At 37.1% G+C, this 16878-nt stretch overlaps 1 protein-coding gene across 1 annotated transcript in view; it reads right to left on the reverse strand.

The window, feature by feature from the left end:
- The window catches only part of LOC122788668 (neurotrypsin-like), a 557316-nt gene that overhangs the window by 173508 nt on the left and 366930 nt on the right, over nt 1-16878 (reverse strand). The window contains exon 8 of the mRNA XM_044055564.1: nt 13150-13355. Within this exon, the coding sequence (XP_043911499.1) occupies nt 13150-13355 (206 nt within the window). The remainder of the gene's footprint in view (nt 1-13149; nt 13356-16878) is intronic.

Genomic DNA, 16878 nt, shown 5'->3' on the forward strand with positions numbered 1-16878 from the left:
AAATCAACACAATAGCTGCAGGCAAAGGCCTCACTCACACAGGAGAGCTGGTAAGGGAAAATGCAACTGAGATACCTCGTAAAGGGTTAAAACAGCAAAGTGGGGTGCACAATGGGCAAACAAGCACAAACTCATGCAAATGCTGGGTTTAAATACCACAAAAATGAAAGTAAAATAGACACACTGGAATTGACCAATCAGCCCTTGTCCCTGAGCTCTTAGCTCAACACCCTATGCCAAACCAGTTCACCTACTCCCACTAAGTGCAGACTGGCCCTGACCAACACAAGATGGCTTAGCAGAAAACACAGGAATCACACAAACAGATCTGAATACAGCAAAATCTGTAACCAGACTATGCTAAAGATATTTAAACTCTGTTTAGGCCAATTTAACACAGGAGAACAGATACACACAAATACAACAGTATCAAACAAGAGCAAACTGGTTTCAACAAATTAACCAATAAAAAAGTTCAAAACTGAGCCCTATTCCAGCTGTCTTCAATGAGACAAGTTCTAACTGCACACTCCTGCCATTAGGGTGTGGGGGAACCTTCTCCAAAAAAAGATGGCCTGAATTAGTGCTCATGTTATACAAACAAAGCTAGATTCAGCAGGCCTGAATCTAGTCTATGCTACAGCAAACAAGACACATCAATTTCAGAAAGAAACAGTTCAAATAAGCAGGCACAATAAACCTTTAACCAGCAATTCCCAGGTCAGAAGGGCAGAATCTACCCTCTCCTCCAACAACAGTGCAGACCACAGACCTTCTTAATGTAAAATAACTGGCCTGAAGCCCAAATGCTTAAACAAGAGCTAAGACACTTTTAAAATAACAGACACTAAGCCTTCAACCAGCAACTCCTAACTTAGAAGGTTACAAGCTACCTCTCCTGCCACAAGAGTGCAGACCACAAACCTTCTTAATGTAAAACAACCGGCCTGAAGCCCAAGTGCTTAAACCAAAAGGCTTGGAATAACAGTTACAATTTAATCAGGCTAACAAGCAGTAATAAATGCATCAGAATAAATGCAATTGAGTACTTTTAAGAACAGGTAGCAAAAGCAAAATAAAGTAATAAGTACGGAGAAACACGAATACAGTAAAAGCAGATGAATAAAGTGCAATGTTTTCTTTCTGTTTTTTTTTTTTTTTTTTTTTTTTTTAGGTTAAGTGGGAAGGGATGAAACATGATAATTTAAGGTTGAGAAACTAAGGGGGGGGGCCTTCCCAAATGATCTCTCTACTCAGTAGAATAAGCTGGTGAGATGGGACTGGGAGGAGTGTCCAAAATGAGATTTATAGTAGAGGTGGGGAACTCAAAAGCCACCAAATTTAAGAACACAACAAGGCTTAAAACTCCAACAGAACAGAAAACTTAAAACAAAACAAATGTAATACTAGAATAAGATACAAAATAGAAGTGTTCAAACCTTAAATAAAGAGCTTCAAATCAAACTTAAATGCAGAGATGAGTGATACTCAGACCAATGCAGACCACACAAACACTTCAGCTAACTACAGCTAACTACAGATATTTTTTAGATAAGAGCAATGCTGTATCTCCACCCCTCCCACTACTTAACTGATGCTATTCACAGTTTGCAAAGGAATTATTTGGCAACTTTTTTTTAACTGACCCTAGCCAAGAACTCTTAAAACTCCAACAGAACAGAAAACTTAAAAGAAACCAAATGTAATACTAGAATAAGATACAAAATAGAAGTGATCAAACCTTAAATAAAGAGCTTCAAATCAAAATTAAATGCAGAGATAAGTGATGCTCACAGCAATGCTCAAAATACCTTGGTTCTTTTCCAGTTTTCTCCAATAAATTCCAGCCCCCTCTTGCCTATTGTCTGTATCCCTACTTGTAGTCATCCCTATCGGCAGAATCTCCTTTCCCATGTTGACTTAGTTCTTATATATATATATATATATATATATATATATATATATTTACACAATATTCTGTATGGCTACTGTTATTCTCCTTAAGGATCTGCATCCAAAATCCCAGTCTCTCATTGAGCTTCCCCCTGTTTCACCATCCTGCTTTTCCACTTTAAATTATATGTCTCTGCTTGTGCAATGCACGAGCCTTAAATGTGTAGCTCTAAAGCACCTCTTCAAATTGTTTATTTTCAAATCACCTTGTTCATTTGGAAGAATCAGCTTATCCCACTTGAGTCTTGTTGTCTTCCCTCCCAGATAAAATCCTTCAGCTCTTTATTAATTGTTATCCACAACTTCTCCTCTTATTGATAAAAATATGCCTGACCTGTGTATAAAACTAAAAGGACTAAAAACATTTTAACTGCTTGTATCTTGCTATCCATACCCATATAACAGAGCTTCCAGTTTCTCAGTTTTTGTAATATCTTTTTAGTCTCTTCCCACATATCCTTAGCTGCTACACCAGAATAATTTTAACCCATACTCCTAAGTACTTCATTTTATTATGTCCCAATAAACATGGATATTGCTGAACAAATTTGTGTGTGGGTACATCATTTACAGAATCTGCCTTTGTTTTAGCGTCATTAATTTTGTATCCCAAAAAGAACTGAAACTGCCTCAAAATGTTCCACAACACTAAAATGTCCTTTTCTGGTTTTATCAGGTATAAAATAATATCATCTGCAAATAGAGACAGCTTTTCTTAACTACAATATCAATTACATCCTTGAATTTCTGAATCTCATTTTCTTTGGCCAATGGCTCTAAATATAGTGCAAATAACAAAGGGGAAAGAGGACACCCCTGCCTGGTTCCTCTTCTCAAACAGAAATTATCAGAGAGGAACCCACCCACTTTAATTTTTACCTCTGATCCCTCATATATCCTTCTAATCAACTTTATAATTTGTTCAGTGAATGCAAACATTTCCATTGCTCTGCTCATTTGTCAAATGCTTTTTTTGCATCAAGATCCACAAACAACAGTGGTATTTACTTATATTCAGCTTTCCTCCGGATCATCAAGGTTGTGTTAATGTTGTCAAATGTTTGGTTTGCCTCCCCCTTGACGAAATGACACTGGATCCATATCTATCAGTTTTGGCATCAACTTTGCCATTCTTTTAGGCATTATAGACATAAACACTTTTTAATCACTGTTTGGGATTGAAACGGACCTGTATGAAGCTGGATCTGATGGGTCTTTACCCTGTTTAGGTATTACAGCCACCACTGCTTTTTTCCCAGGTTGTTGGAGATTCTCCTCCTCTTAAAATACTGTTAAACAAAACCTTCCAGATCTTTATTATTTTTTTCCCTCCTAGCTTCCAAACTTCCATAGGAATACCATCTGTTCCTGTGGATTAGCTATACATCACCACATTTATCTTGTCTTTTCCTATCCTAATCGTTAGTAATTGAGCCTCATATACCTCTAAACTTGGCACATTTAATTTTCCCATAAACGTTTCCATTTGTACCTTTTCTTGATTTCCATATTTCTCTGCTTTATACACACTTTCATAAAATTTCCAAAATATCTCTACAGAATTCCTTGTTATAGGCTCCCTAAGGTTGGCCACAACCCTTTCTACTTTCTGTTGCCTGTGTCGTTCCACAAAAAGTTTTTGTGCTGTGGCATTATCAAAAAAACAGTAGCTTCACAGCAATCTTTCTAAAATCATGCATATTATTGAGGTAATCCTTTATTTTCTGCTAGGCATTCTGCAATTACTCCTTTTCTTGTTCTGTGAGATTCCCCCTATTCTGCAGTACTTTACCATTTGTCAGTCTTTCTAAATAATTCCTGTTATGCCTTAACCATAACTCTCTTTCTTTTACTTCCACCCTATTTTAAACTCCACTTTAATTTTATCCCACACTCTAGCTATATTTTCAGAAGAAATGTATATCTTCTGTAAAAACTCCCGAATAATTTCCACTTCTCATTCCCTAAATTCCTCTCTTTTCAACAGATAGGTGGGAAAGCACCATTGACTCATTTTTACTTCATTACCCTGCATTTTTATTTTAGTTATTATTGGCCCGTGATCTGAAATAGTTATTGGGTGTATATCAAAACTTTCAATTAAATGCACATTAAATGCACATGTTTCTGTGAAATGAAAGTTCTGTCTAGCCTAGACCAGTTTTTGTATCTTGGATAATAATATGTAAATTCACATCTTCCATGCCAAATATTTTCATAAATTTCTTCAAAAATCTAGCCTCCTTTATTACATTTTCCCTTCTGCTACCCAAACACATCTTCACTACTGCAAATCAAATTCCAGTCCCCATCTATAAGTAATATTCCCTGCTAAAAACAGATTATTTCTCCAGAATTTTGTAAAGGTTCGTTATAGCAGTTTTAGGTCGAATGTAAAAACATGCCAGCGTAATCCTACTCCCTTGCCAGTAGCCCCGTAGTACTACAAATCTACCATTACTATAGTTTTTAAACACTTCTATCACTATTGGAGCACGTCTTGCAATTAAGACAAGTACTCCTCTTTTCCTTTCTCAAGGGTATTAGCCTGAATGACTGTCCTGAAAACCATTCTTTATCAAATTCACGTTCTTTTCTTTCCAAGTGTATCTCCTGTAGCATAACTGTTTGCATTCTGCATTTTAATACAGTTCATTACTCTTTCTTTTTTGTATATATCTGAGAGACCATTAATATTTAAAGATAATACAGAAAGTGTCATTATGTTAAAAAGTTATTATTCCCACCTTTTATTTGTAATAGCTTTTTGTTAAGTATCTAGTTCCAGGGTTTATGTTACACTTTGTTACGTCCTGATATTTGGTCACTCAACCGATGTGTTCGTAGCAGGACTCACCGATCTGGTTTGAGCTTGGACTTTTTGAATTTTTTTTGCTTCAGACTTGGGTGACACTGTTTTGGGCATATGTTTTGTGCATAACAACTGTATGAGGGGCGTGTGTGGTTAAATCATTTATATTTACAACACAATTACGGTTTATTGTGGATCTGGACATATGTTTGCATATCGGCATGACAAAATGGCTTCAGGACTGATTTAGTTGGTGGCTCACTTTTCAACAGTGTGAAGTGCTGGAATCCAAATGGACAAATTCCTAATTTATTGATGTTTTTGTACATTTTTTTCAATAATTATGTTAATTTTGATTGTTCTTTTAGGACACGGATTCCTTCTGTATGTATATATAAACATTTTTTATGTTTTGCATGATATGTTGGATAGTTATTGGTGCAGGAATGGTCTATTAGCTAGACATTGTCAGTTTTCTGATATTATCTGAATATTAATATCATTCCTTTGTCTAATTTTTACTCATATGATTGTGACATCCTTACCTTTATTATTTTTATTGTGATATGCGATAGTTTGTGGCTGCTATTTGATATGCTCATTTTTGTTTTCATTTAATAAGGATAGGTAGTTATGATCATACTTTTTTTATAATTAGGGACCAACAATGATCAATGTGAATGGGAGTAGGCACAACACATCTTACATATAAAACTTTTTGGCTTTTGGTTCCTTGCTGTCCTTATTCCAATTGCCATTCTTGGGGGGTTCTTTAGACTTGCACTTAGAGGTTATAGGGGTCAATTCATGACTTGAAGGGGATGTAGCAAAGCGGTTATTGGAAAGCAAAACCTTTATTGTACTATGAAGTATGTTTTTTCTGAGTATGCAGTGGCTATATCGGTTCATCTACATTTTGGTCTACATTATTAATAGGTGTTTTGGTATTTTTATGGGTGTTCCTAAACCTGCACTCTTGTGTTTTCACACAAGTTTGGAATTCTGGTTCTCTATTTAATATCTTTTCCTTATTGTTTTTTTGAATGCACTGGCTACTATTATCTCCCACTTTTATTTTGAAATGCATAGGGGAAACCCATTTAAGTTTGGTGGAGTCTAAACTCAGCCCAATGATATTGGATTGGTTTGCAGGAAACAATTTTTTTATATAGATATTCTTTATATGGATGTTGTTGACTATATTTGTGCCAACCCACATTGGATTTGATACCTTGAAAGGTCCATTATTCTTCTATCTGACTTGACACTGAGGTTCATTTTTAAACCTATTTTTGGTCATCACCAGGGGTACATTGGCACACTCCTCATTTGTGTCATCTTGGCCCCCCCACATATATTATTACATCAAGAATATTGTTATATCTTGGATCTTGCTCAGGTCCTTAGGGGGTTATTGGCTGATAGGGATGACTTGGGGGGGGTTGGTTTAGGACCTGGGGGGAACCCGAGTGACATGGGAGACAAGGTTGAACCACAACACGTCTGCTCAACAATTTTCCAACAATTAACAAAGAGTATGAGGGTCTTACGGACCAATGTTTGGCATCTAAGATTATTTAAAGCATACCAAACTAAAGGGATCTCACCCAGGGGTTTAAGGGTCTGGATTCAACCCATTGTAGCTCATCTGGATGAGGAACTTGCAGAACAATGGACCCTTGTTCAGCAAAAGGCATCCATGGGCTTTGTGGACACTCTTACTGGTTATTATGATCGATCCATAGATTCTAGCATTACAGAAGTAGCCTCCACTTGTGAAGAAACTAGAAAATTTGAGGGGCAGGCATGTTATGCTACTTGCCTTAACCAGCTAAGCCAAGAATTATTGTCCTTGGAAGAACAGTTGAAGGATGAGGAAACTTCAATGTGATAGGGATGATTATTTGCGAGGGAATCCCTTTGGTCCTAATAAAAATGTTACATTCAGCAATGTGGGTAAGAAACCTTTCAAAAGGATGAGGCCTAGGTCCATTTTGAAAAAAAAAAAACCTACTTATTGAGTGGGACATCAGCAGATGATTCCTCCTCTATGACAGATTCTGAGGCACAATACACTGCAGAGCCTCAGGCCCCCAAACATAGGAATTCTGATACCCCTTTAGGGGCAGGGCACGGAGGGGATGGAGAAAGCATCACAGGAATAAACAGTGTACACACTCTACTGAAGATGATGACACGCAAATAAATACCTGCAGTAATGTTTTGAATATTTCCTCAACATCACTCACACAAGCTGAATTGCAACTTCTAAATAAAGGACTCAACTTTGTACCTGCTTTTTTGTCTCAGAGGACTCATTAGCACAAGTTGTTATTGATTTTTGCCGATTGCTGAATCTTAGGTTGTATTTTGACTCATCTACTGTTTGTGATTCTAACATTTTTAGATTCCGGAAGTCCACATTCATGCCAACTATGCAACATTCAATCCACATGTTTCAACATATGATTCTCAAAGATCAACATTTTCGATCCCGGGAATTTAGGACCAAGACCCACAACCTTTCAAGGACCGAAAAGATCATTTGGGATTTACAACCAAACAAGGATCTAGTGATTTTACTAGCTGATAAGGGTGGGGCCATAGTGGTCATGGATTGGTGTAAATATGATGCCAAGGCCCAGAGACAGTTGAATAATGGCTGGTACTACATGCATATGCCCTTGGATCCTGGTCCTAAATTTTTAAACAACAAATTGACCAATTTCTTTTGTTAGCAAGGGATGAAGGCATTATTTCTCAGTCCACTTTGTACCATCTAACTGTCCCTGATCCTAAACATCAATATTTATATCTGTAGCCGCGGTGGTGCACTGGTAGCATTGTCACCTCACAGCAAGAGGTTCTCCCATTCGATTCTCGGCTGGAGAGCCTTCTGTGTGGAGTCTGCATGGCCTCCCCGTGGTCAAGTAGCGTTCGAAAGACATGCGTGGATGGGCGTGTCTTCGTTGAAGATTGGGCATTGAGCTGGCACCTCAGCACCGTAAAAATCTACTGCCAATCATAAGCGGACCAGAGTTCCACTGTGGCGACCCCTAACTGGGAAAAGCCGAAAGAAAAAATCCACAAAAATTTATATGATTCCCTGGGATGACCAATTGTATCTGGTCATGGATCTGTTATAGAACCATTGTCACAGTTGTTGACACATCAAAAGCAAAAGCCAGGGTACCTTTTTGGCTGGGATTGTATAGGCCCCCAGGGCCAATAGCCTAGTACCTACCTATGAACCTATCATCTTTGGCCTTTACTCAAACATGCTAGATCTCGCATCCAGGACACCACCCAATTCTTACAGTTAATCTCGGATATACAACTCGAACCAGGTTGGTTGTTATGTTCCTTTGATGTAGCGTCTCTATATACCAATATTCTTCACTGGACAGGGTTATTAGCCCTTGAATATTGGCTTTACCAAGCCGAGGTCTATCCACCCGGTTTCAACACATTTCTTATTTGCCTTGATGAACATGTGCTTACAAAGAACACCTTCTACTATCATGGCAAATATTTCTGGCAGGTCCAGGGTATGGCTATGGGGGCTTCCTTTGCCCCCATTTATGCTGACCTTTTTATGGCTTATGTGGAAGAGCAATTGATTTATGATGTTACCCACAATTTATATCTTGAGGAAATTGATATGTGGAGATGCTACTTATATGATTGCTGGATCATTTGGAAAGCTGACGAAGGATATTTGCATGAGCTCATGGAATATATTAATGGTAACAAGTGGGGTATCCAGTTTGCTGTCAATTATAATGTTGATCAAATCACTTTTTTTTGGATGTTTTGATTTCCAGAAATCTGGACCACACCTTGGATACTCAGGTTTTTCGCAAGTATCCACAATATATCTCATAATTACATGCCTCCAGCTTTCACCTGCCCCACATTACACACATCCCCAAATCAAAGTTCTTTCGTATAAGATGGATTTGCTCACACCCAGATAAATACTATCATTACAAACAGAGCCTTATTAACAGGTTTAAATCCCAGGGATACAAAATTGGCACAATACTTACTGCCAGCAATTTGGCATCTTCCATGAATAGGAATGACCTTTTGATATACAAGGATAAACAACATCGTTCCAATTTTAGTATATGTGCTGCCAAAGCAAGCACAAAGGATAAACACCAACATGGTCAACCTGTACTCAGATTGCTTAGCACTTTTGGATGCAATACCAATGTTTTGTTAGATACTGTTGACAAACATTGGAATATACTATTAGCAGACGAAGGGCTATCAGGCTTCCTTAATGATGGATGTCTTTTTTTCTTATTGCAGAGGAAAAACATGGGTTCGTACTTTAATCATTATAAACAGGGTTTGATTTTGGGGGAACAATCCCAAACCACTTTAACTGGGGAGCACTGTCTCCACACTGTGTCAGAGTGGCAAAGTCCAAACAGTTTACAAGTAGAAATACTGGGCTGGTCTTTGACATTTGATTTTTGCTCAGCTGTGGAACTGATTGGGTTACATACCTGGCCACTTGTACGTGTTTTGCTTTCTATATCGGTCAGACCTCCCGTCCGGTGAGGTTACGGATATTCAAGCACCTCAGTGACATCAGGCTAAAAAGACCTAACAATGCACTATTTAAGCATTCTTTAAGTCACACTACAGCCTCTTTCAGGTTTACTATCACTGACAGAATAGTTGGGGACTGGGCTAATAAATTAGGTTGGTATGATGTATTGAATTAAAAAGAAAAAACTGGATAATTAAGCTGGTGGGGATTATTTCCACCAGGTTTAAATGAACATTTATAGCCAACCAATCAGCAGGACTTTTGTTGTGTTGTTTTACTACATTAATGTATATTAGGCTTGATTTTGTTGCATGATTCTAACACTGAGGAAGGCTTAGTTACTTTTGGGCTGAAACCGGTCTGTTCTGCCTAATTTATGTATATATATATATATATATATATATATATATATATATATATATATATATATATACATACACACACACACACACACACACACACACACACACATTATACATTTGTGTGTGCTGGCCTTTGTTTTTTTGATTGCATTCATGATTTTTTTGGGCCATTAACTTGCCGTACTTGCAGGAACTTCTCATTGTGTTTATGTTACATGCACACATGAATGTTTGGCAGATTGACTTTTATACAGTTTCTTGTCATATCTATTTCAGCCCATGTTACATCTTACAAAATGCTTTGTTTTATTGAAAGCCCTCAGACAAAAAAAAAACAAATACACCCTAATACACCCCTAAAACCTATTAAGTTAATACTAACACACAAAACTATGCACATATTCAAATATTGAAGTTTTACCCTCCTAATAGGAACAATTGTCCCAAACTGACAGCCACACTAACAAACTTGGGTTAACATAAAAGGAAGGTTTATCCATGCTAAGATGCATGGTACACAGCCCATGCTTGTACTAAATACTGTCTGGTTTTATTTTATATTTATTGCTCTGCCAGAATGGGAAAACACTTGAATGCTTTCAGAAAACATGATATCTTAGCCTTTGAGAGAAACACATAGAAAGAAAGAAGTATTCTGTTTTTATTGCTCTTTATCAGATTGTTTCCATGAAGACATGAGAACCAGATAGAGAGTTGCTTCTACAAGCATTTATTTATTTGCTAGAGGAAAGCTTTATTATATTCAATGTTCTTTTTTATTTATTTGCTTTCTCTTAAAACTTGTTACTAGATCAAGCAAAGGGCCTTAATCCAGTCACTCTCCTAAGCAAGAATGAGAAAAAGCACATAATTTTTTTCTTGTATCATACTCTTTTGACCAGACATTTCTTTATTTCTTTCTTTCTTTTTTTTTTGTTACACTGAAGTGCCTACATTTCTTAAAACCGAACAAGGACAAAGAAAAAAGAATAAGAAAAAAAAAAACAGGAGTGCATGTTTACTTTAGTACCCACATTACACTTGAAAATAACTTGAGAAAACTTTACTTTATAGCATGCAGACTATATCATTCACTATAAAAGTATTAACGTTAAGAACCAAATTTTGTTTTACTTACAGTTAACTATCTCCCTCCTCTTCCCTTCTCCTAAGTTTTCCTCCAAACATTAATGACATGAAGCAGGGCATATAAAAATCATCACACCTTAATTCTTGCCTCCAACCCTTCCTGTAGCCTCCTTATTAACCCTGTAATTTTACCTGGGAATGCAAATTCTATTGTTGCCTACTCAAAATCCCAGCAGACCCTATGGCATGCTCTCTCTGCATTAATACTCACGAACAATAGAGATGCTTTCATGCACTCTGTTTCCCTCTGGATCATCATTGTTCTATTAATATTGTCAGTATCTGCTTTCTATCCACAAAACAACCTTGGTCTACAGCTATCACTTTTGCAACACCTGCATCATTCTCCTAGCAAGTATAAACCTAAACAATTAATAATCTTAATTTACAATTGAATTAGATTTAGATGAAGACAGTTCGGTTGGGGGGGGGGTTACCCTTAGAGTCATACAGACACCACAGCATTCTTTCATGATGGTGGGACTGTCCTTGTTTAAAACATTGTGAAACAAAAACTTCCAGATCCCCATCACATTCTTCCATCCTAACATCCACAGCAATGCCATCTCTTCCTGGAGACTTCCTTGTTTACTGATTATACTTAATCATTTTTATCCCATTCCCTCCATCTTAGCTATTAATTATTGAGCTCCGTCGCCTAACCTTGGCATAGTTACATCTTCCATAAATATTTCCATTTGTGCCTTTTCTTGTTTTCCAATTCCTCTGCTTTATACTAATTTTTAAAGATGTTTCAAAATATTTGTAATAGTTCTGTAGGATCTCTGGTTATTTTTTTATTCAAATCTGTCAATAAGTGATTTTTTAAACACCTTATTATAATATTCATTTTTTTCAAATACAGTTCTGTTTTCATTTTATCCCACTCCATTGCTATCCCTTCTGAAGAAATGTACATCTTCCCTAATAAGTCTCAAATAATTTCCACTACACATTCTCTAAATTCCTCTCTTTTTAACTAAGTAGGAAAGTGCCAGTGTCTCACTTTTTACTCCATTATTCAGCAGCTTTATCTTAGTCTTTATTGATACATGATCTGAAACAGTTACTGGATATGTTTCAAAACTCTCAATTAAAAATCCATGCTCTTGTGAAATATAATCCAGTCTTACCCACTTATTGAACATTGGTAAATATCTAAATTTTGTCAGAGTTGTTGATACCAAATTTATATCTTCCATTCCAAATATTCCCATATATATTTCTTCAGACATCTACCATCGTGTTATGTTTTCTCTTCAAGATCCTCTGATGCATCCTACTGCAAATCAATAATTGCCATTTTTTAGCAAGTACAGACATAACTAATGATCATTGTTTAAAATTTAAGTAGGGCTATATGCTGCCAGGTCTGAAGGGTCTTTACCCTCTTTGGGTAATACAGACATCACAGATTTCTTCCATAATGGTGGGACTGCCCCACCCCATAAATAATATTCCCTGCTAAAAGCTAGTGATGTCTCCCAAAATTCTCTTAAGCTCCATAACAGTAGTTTTAGATGGAATATAGATACATGGCAGTGTAATTCCTCCTTCCCTGCCAATAACCCCTTACTAGCACAAATCTATCATTGTCTTTCTTTTCCACTTTTATCACTATTGGAATCCCGCTTACAATCAGTATCATTGCCCCATGCTCATTTCTATACAACTGTGTTTCCTGTAGTATTGTTATTTATACTCTAATCTTAATATAATCCAGCATGCTCTGCTTTTTGACTATACCTGCAATGCCAGTTGTGTTCCATGATAAAACTGACATTTTGATAAAAAGCTATTAATTTGACATACTCTGCATGACAGTTTTTTAATGTATTTTCCAAATTTAACTTACATGCACACAATAATGCTTGGTAGGCTGATCTTTTATACAGTTGCTGCTTCTCATCTCTGTTTAAACCAATCATATTTTCCAAAACATTTTGCTTCAATAAAAACACTCCAGAAACAAAAAACTAAATATATTTTAAATCCCCAACCACTTTTAACTCACAGCAAACACACAACTATATACAGGTAACAAAAAAGGGACAGCTACACTCACAGGTTTTACTGATTCTAAAGTTAGGTTTAATCATACTGGAATTGCATTCTAGAGCCTCTATTCCCTCTTGCACATAGATCAACTGTCCTTATCCTAATGCTATTTCCCTCACAGATGTTAAAAACTTGCATACTTTCAGTTAACTGATTTTAGCCATAAGTGCACTGGCTCCCCTTAAATGAATAAACTAAATTTAATGGATCTAGTTCAGACAGTGCTGCTCCTATGGCATCAGTCAGCTTACCTTTCTTGTGGTTGTTTCTCAGTGGATCATCCTCACTGCTGCACATCACTCCAGCATCCTCACTATGCTTGCAGCTCTGTGTCCCATTCACATCTTTCAAACACTCATTCAGTGACTGCTCTGAGCCATTACATTTCACATTGCTGAGGTGGATGGGGCCATGACCCTCCCCAAAGTATGCCATTGTTTTGGCTTTAGAGAAACCACTAGAAAAAAAAAAAGGATGCAACTATTAGTAAAAATGAGAAAAGAATCATACGCTTAAATATAATGGTAAATTGGTTTTAACATAGGCAAACTCATTTAACTTCAGTTTTTTTTGTAAATTATTTCCATTCTGCAATCTGCTACTACTCTTAAAAGGCAGTTAATGCACAACACTTAAATTCAGTATGCTCTAGAACAAAGAAGACAGTGCAAGTATAAACTTGCCACTTTATGGCAAATTCCATTTTATCCTCCTCTGTTCCTTCTCAAACACTACCTCCTTCAATTGTTAAAATTATGGCACCTCTGCAGGAACAAACATATTACGTACATATTCATTGAAGGCTATAATATATTAGCAGCTACATATTTCCTGCAGCATGCAAATGCAATATCTCCTACATATTCTTCAATAACATACATATAAATTGCTTCAAACATGCCATTGCAGCTTACTTAAAAATACCTTCTACATGTCCCCAATGGCTACAAAAGCATCCTTTTCTCATGTCCCCAGTAGCTTACAAGGACATCACATGCTCTCCATGCCCAAGGTGCTTACAAACATGCTACATCCTGCATGCCCCCTGCAGATTAACATTGTACATGTCCATGTACATACAAATGTGATACCTCCTACATTTCTACCTGCTGAGGTATAGTCAAGAATTTCGGAACAGTACACCAGCTTCTAGCATGCAACGTCGTCATTCCCAACTGTAACACCCCAACCTCAGGAAGTGAAGGATTAAAAAGAACAAAAAGTTTAGTCACCCAAACCTTCTAAAATTAAAGCTATTTAACAAATTATATGTACCCCCAAACCATTGTAAGTACTCTACTTTTATTTAAATGCTAACAGATCTCACTGCACAAAATACAGTTGGAAAAGTTTATGCCATGGCTTAAATGATATATGCCTGGTTACACCCATTTAATCCTGTAACTTACCTATCTACCTGCTGCTTGCAAAAACAGCAACTCCTACATTCCAGTCCTATGCAGACAAATCACTTCCTATATGAACTAAAAGTTTATAAACAAATAATCCCCTACAAGTCTCTTGCATTTTCAAGCATATCACCTCTACATTGTCCTTGCAGGCATGAATGTAATCAGCTTCTACGGTTCCCTGCTCCTTACAAAAGTCATCTTCTACATATTTCTAGCAGCTACAACTACATCACTGCCTATATGGCCATGCAACTTGCAAGCACACTACTTCATAATGACAAGACATGTCACACCTCCAATATGGTCTCCTTTAGCTTACACAAATGCATCATCCTTCAGCATGTCCTCCTGCAGTTTACAGACATCACTCCTTTATGTTTCTGGCAGAAGTGACAGAATCAAGGACCATGCTGGAGTTTCCATTGGCAATGCCATAATATATTCAACACAGTGTTTAGTATCTGATAGTAATTTTAGGTAAATGAGAAATGATGCAGTGATGTAATTGTAAAGGAATGGAAGGTCCTTTCTCAGCCCCAGACAGTTTGGAATGATATGATCTGAGACAAAGGGGAGGGAAGGGTCCACCATAATGTAAGTGCGTAAGTGAGAGGTATGATACTCAAAAGAAAGGACAAGAGAAGGGAAAAGGTGATAAGCCAAAAGTAATTTTAGATAATACCATTTCACAGAAATAGTACTGAGGCTGGAGGAAAAGATGGAATGGTGGAGTGCACTGCAGGTCAGTGGATGTGGTGGTGGATGTAACAGAAATTGTAGAGGTATATCCACAGTGCCTAGATGCAAACTTGGACAAACTCAGTGGATGGCAGTTCTTTTCTTTCATTATATACAGTACATCTGTGCTTTTCTGTAGCCTAGACTGTTAACTGCATCATAAAGCTTTGCAACATGAATGGTAGATCACTGGCTGCCAGAAGCATTATTCAAGAGAAAATGTTTATTTTAAGTCAGAAAATTAGTTATCCTCAAGCTGGTATCCACTTAGGATGCAGGACTGTAAAAATTCCTATACTAAGCACAAATTCAAGTTCTGCTACACTTACAAATCAGTTGTCTTACTATATTTATTTTAAGTTTGTGACACTTGAGCAGTTAAGCAGAAATATGTTTTAAATGCAAAATGCACTGGTGAATTCAGAAGTACAGTAGTAACACAATGGTTTTAAATCTGTCCTCAGGCAGTTAGCAGTGGTGGGTAAACCCTGGGCTGGATTCAGAAAGAACTGAGCCATGAGCATTAAGTGCTTTGGCAAAAAGGACCATTTAACTCAATCATGGAAACTGTCATTTCAGAGACACATCAGAAAAGACCTCTATCAGCTAATTTTCATGTCTCTGAATCACTCTATGATTACCTCAAGTGGTAATAAGCACTTTGCTTCAGTAATCATCACTGGTGGGCTATGATTCGCATTGGCACAGGCACCCTCCTCATTCACTCACCCGCATAAATTCAAATACACACTAAAGGACACTTCCCCTTACATCTCAACTGTCCCTGAAGTTAGCGACCAACCATGATTTTTGCCTCGTATAACTGCCATGCTTCTCCTCACAAACCATTGCCATCAGTCAATGCCAGACATTTATGTTGTTCTAGTAACTTATGTGTCTTAATGTGATACTTAAAAGTCCTTTCTGTCCAGTGTCCCTCCCATCCAGTATTGCAGGCTTTGCTCTTTAGTCTAAGGTAGTTTAGATACATGGCAACTCCCCACCCACACACACAGAGATACTCATGCACAAAGATACACACGTGCACACAAACCATAGATCAGATCAAAAAAGGAAAAAAAACACCATACCCTCAACTAATCACTCTCATGGACACACTCAGCCACATAAAAACACACACACTGAGTGACTTGGCTGCATAAATCACTTACTGCAAGCATTTCTGAGGGACAGCACGCAACTACCATACGCCTCCCCTATCACTGTTGTAGAGCTATCTGTAAACTGGACATGGATATTGTCAACAGATAACAACTGTGGTAGGGTTTACTGCTGGCTGTAGTACGTTCTGAATTCCATGGCTTATTTATCATGGTGTTTATCTATGTGGATTACATAACAGGATACATTTAGGGGGGGTTTAATGGTAATAAAGGATCATCACAGAGAGAGAAAATAGGACTTCCACTGAATATTTGATTAGATCCTGGCACTGTGAACTAAATAAAAATCAGAAATATGATTATATATGGCTATGGTTGTAACCAAAGTAACTGCACTAAGAAATCTGCACTGCCAGAGCCAAGTTGCTACTAACATTTGCCTGTAGCTTAAATCATTACAGAAAGCGCCCCCAGACAGATAAACATACATACAGACATATATGCACAATCAAAAACATTTAATATATACTTCCATTTATTTATTCAGCCTGAGAGGCATACTGCATAAACTTCCACTACTGTCAAAATAAACATTTCTGTACAGCCACATTTAACCATTTAACACAGTATTAGTATGATTAGAATATCACTTGGTAATAATGTAAAGTAGTATGGTTTTGATAATAAAAGTACAATACAATATGAT

Source organism: Protopterus annectens, chromosome 14.part0 (assembly GCF_019279795.1).
Source record: "Protopterus annectens isolate FY-2018-M chromosome 14.part0, PAN1.0, whole genome shotgun sequence".
NCBI lineage: Eukaryota > Metazoa > Chordata > Ceratodontiformes > Protopteridae > Protopterus > Protopterus annectens.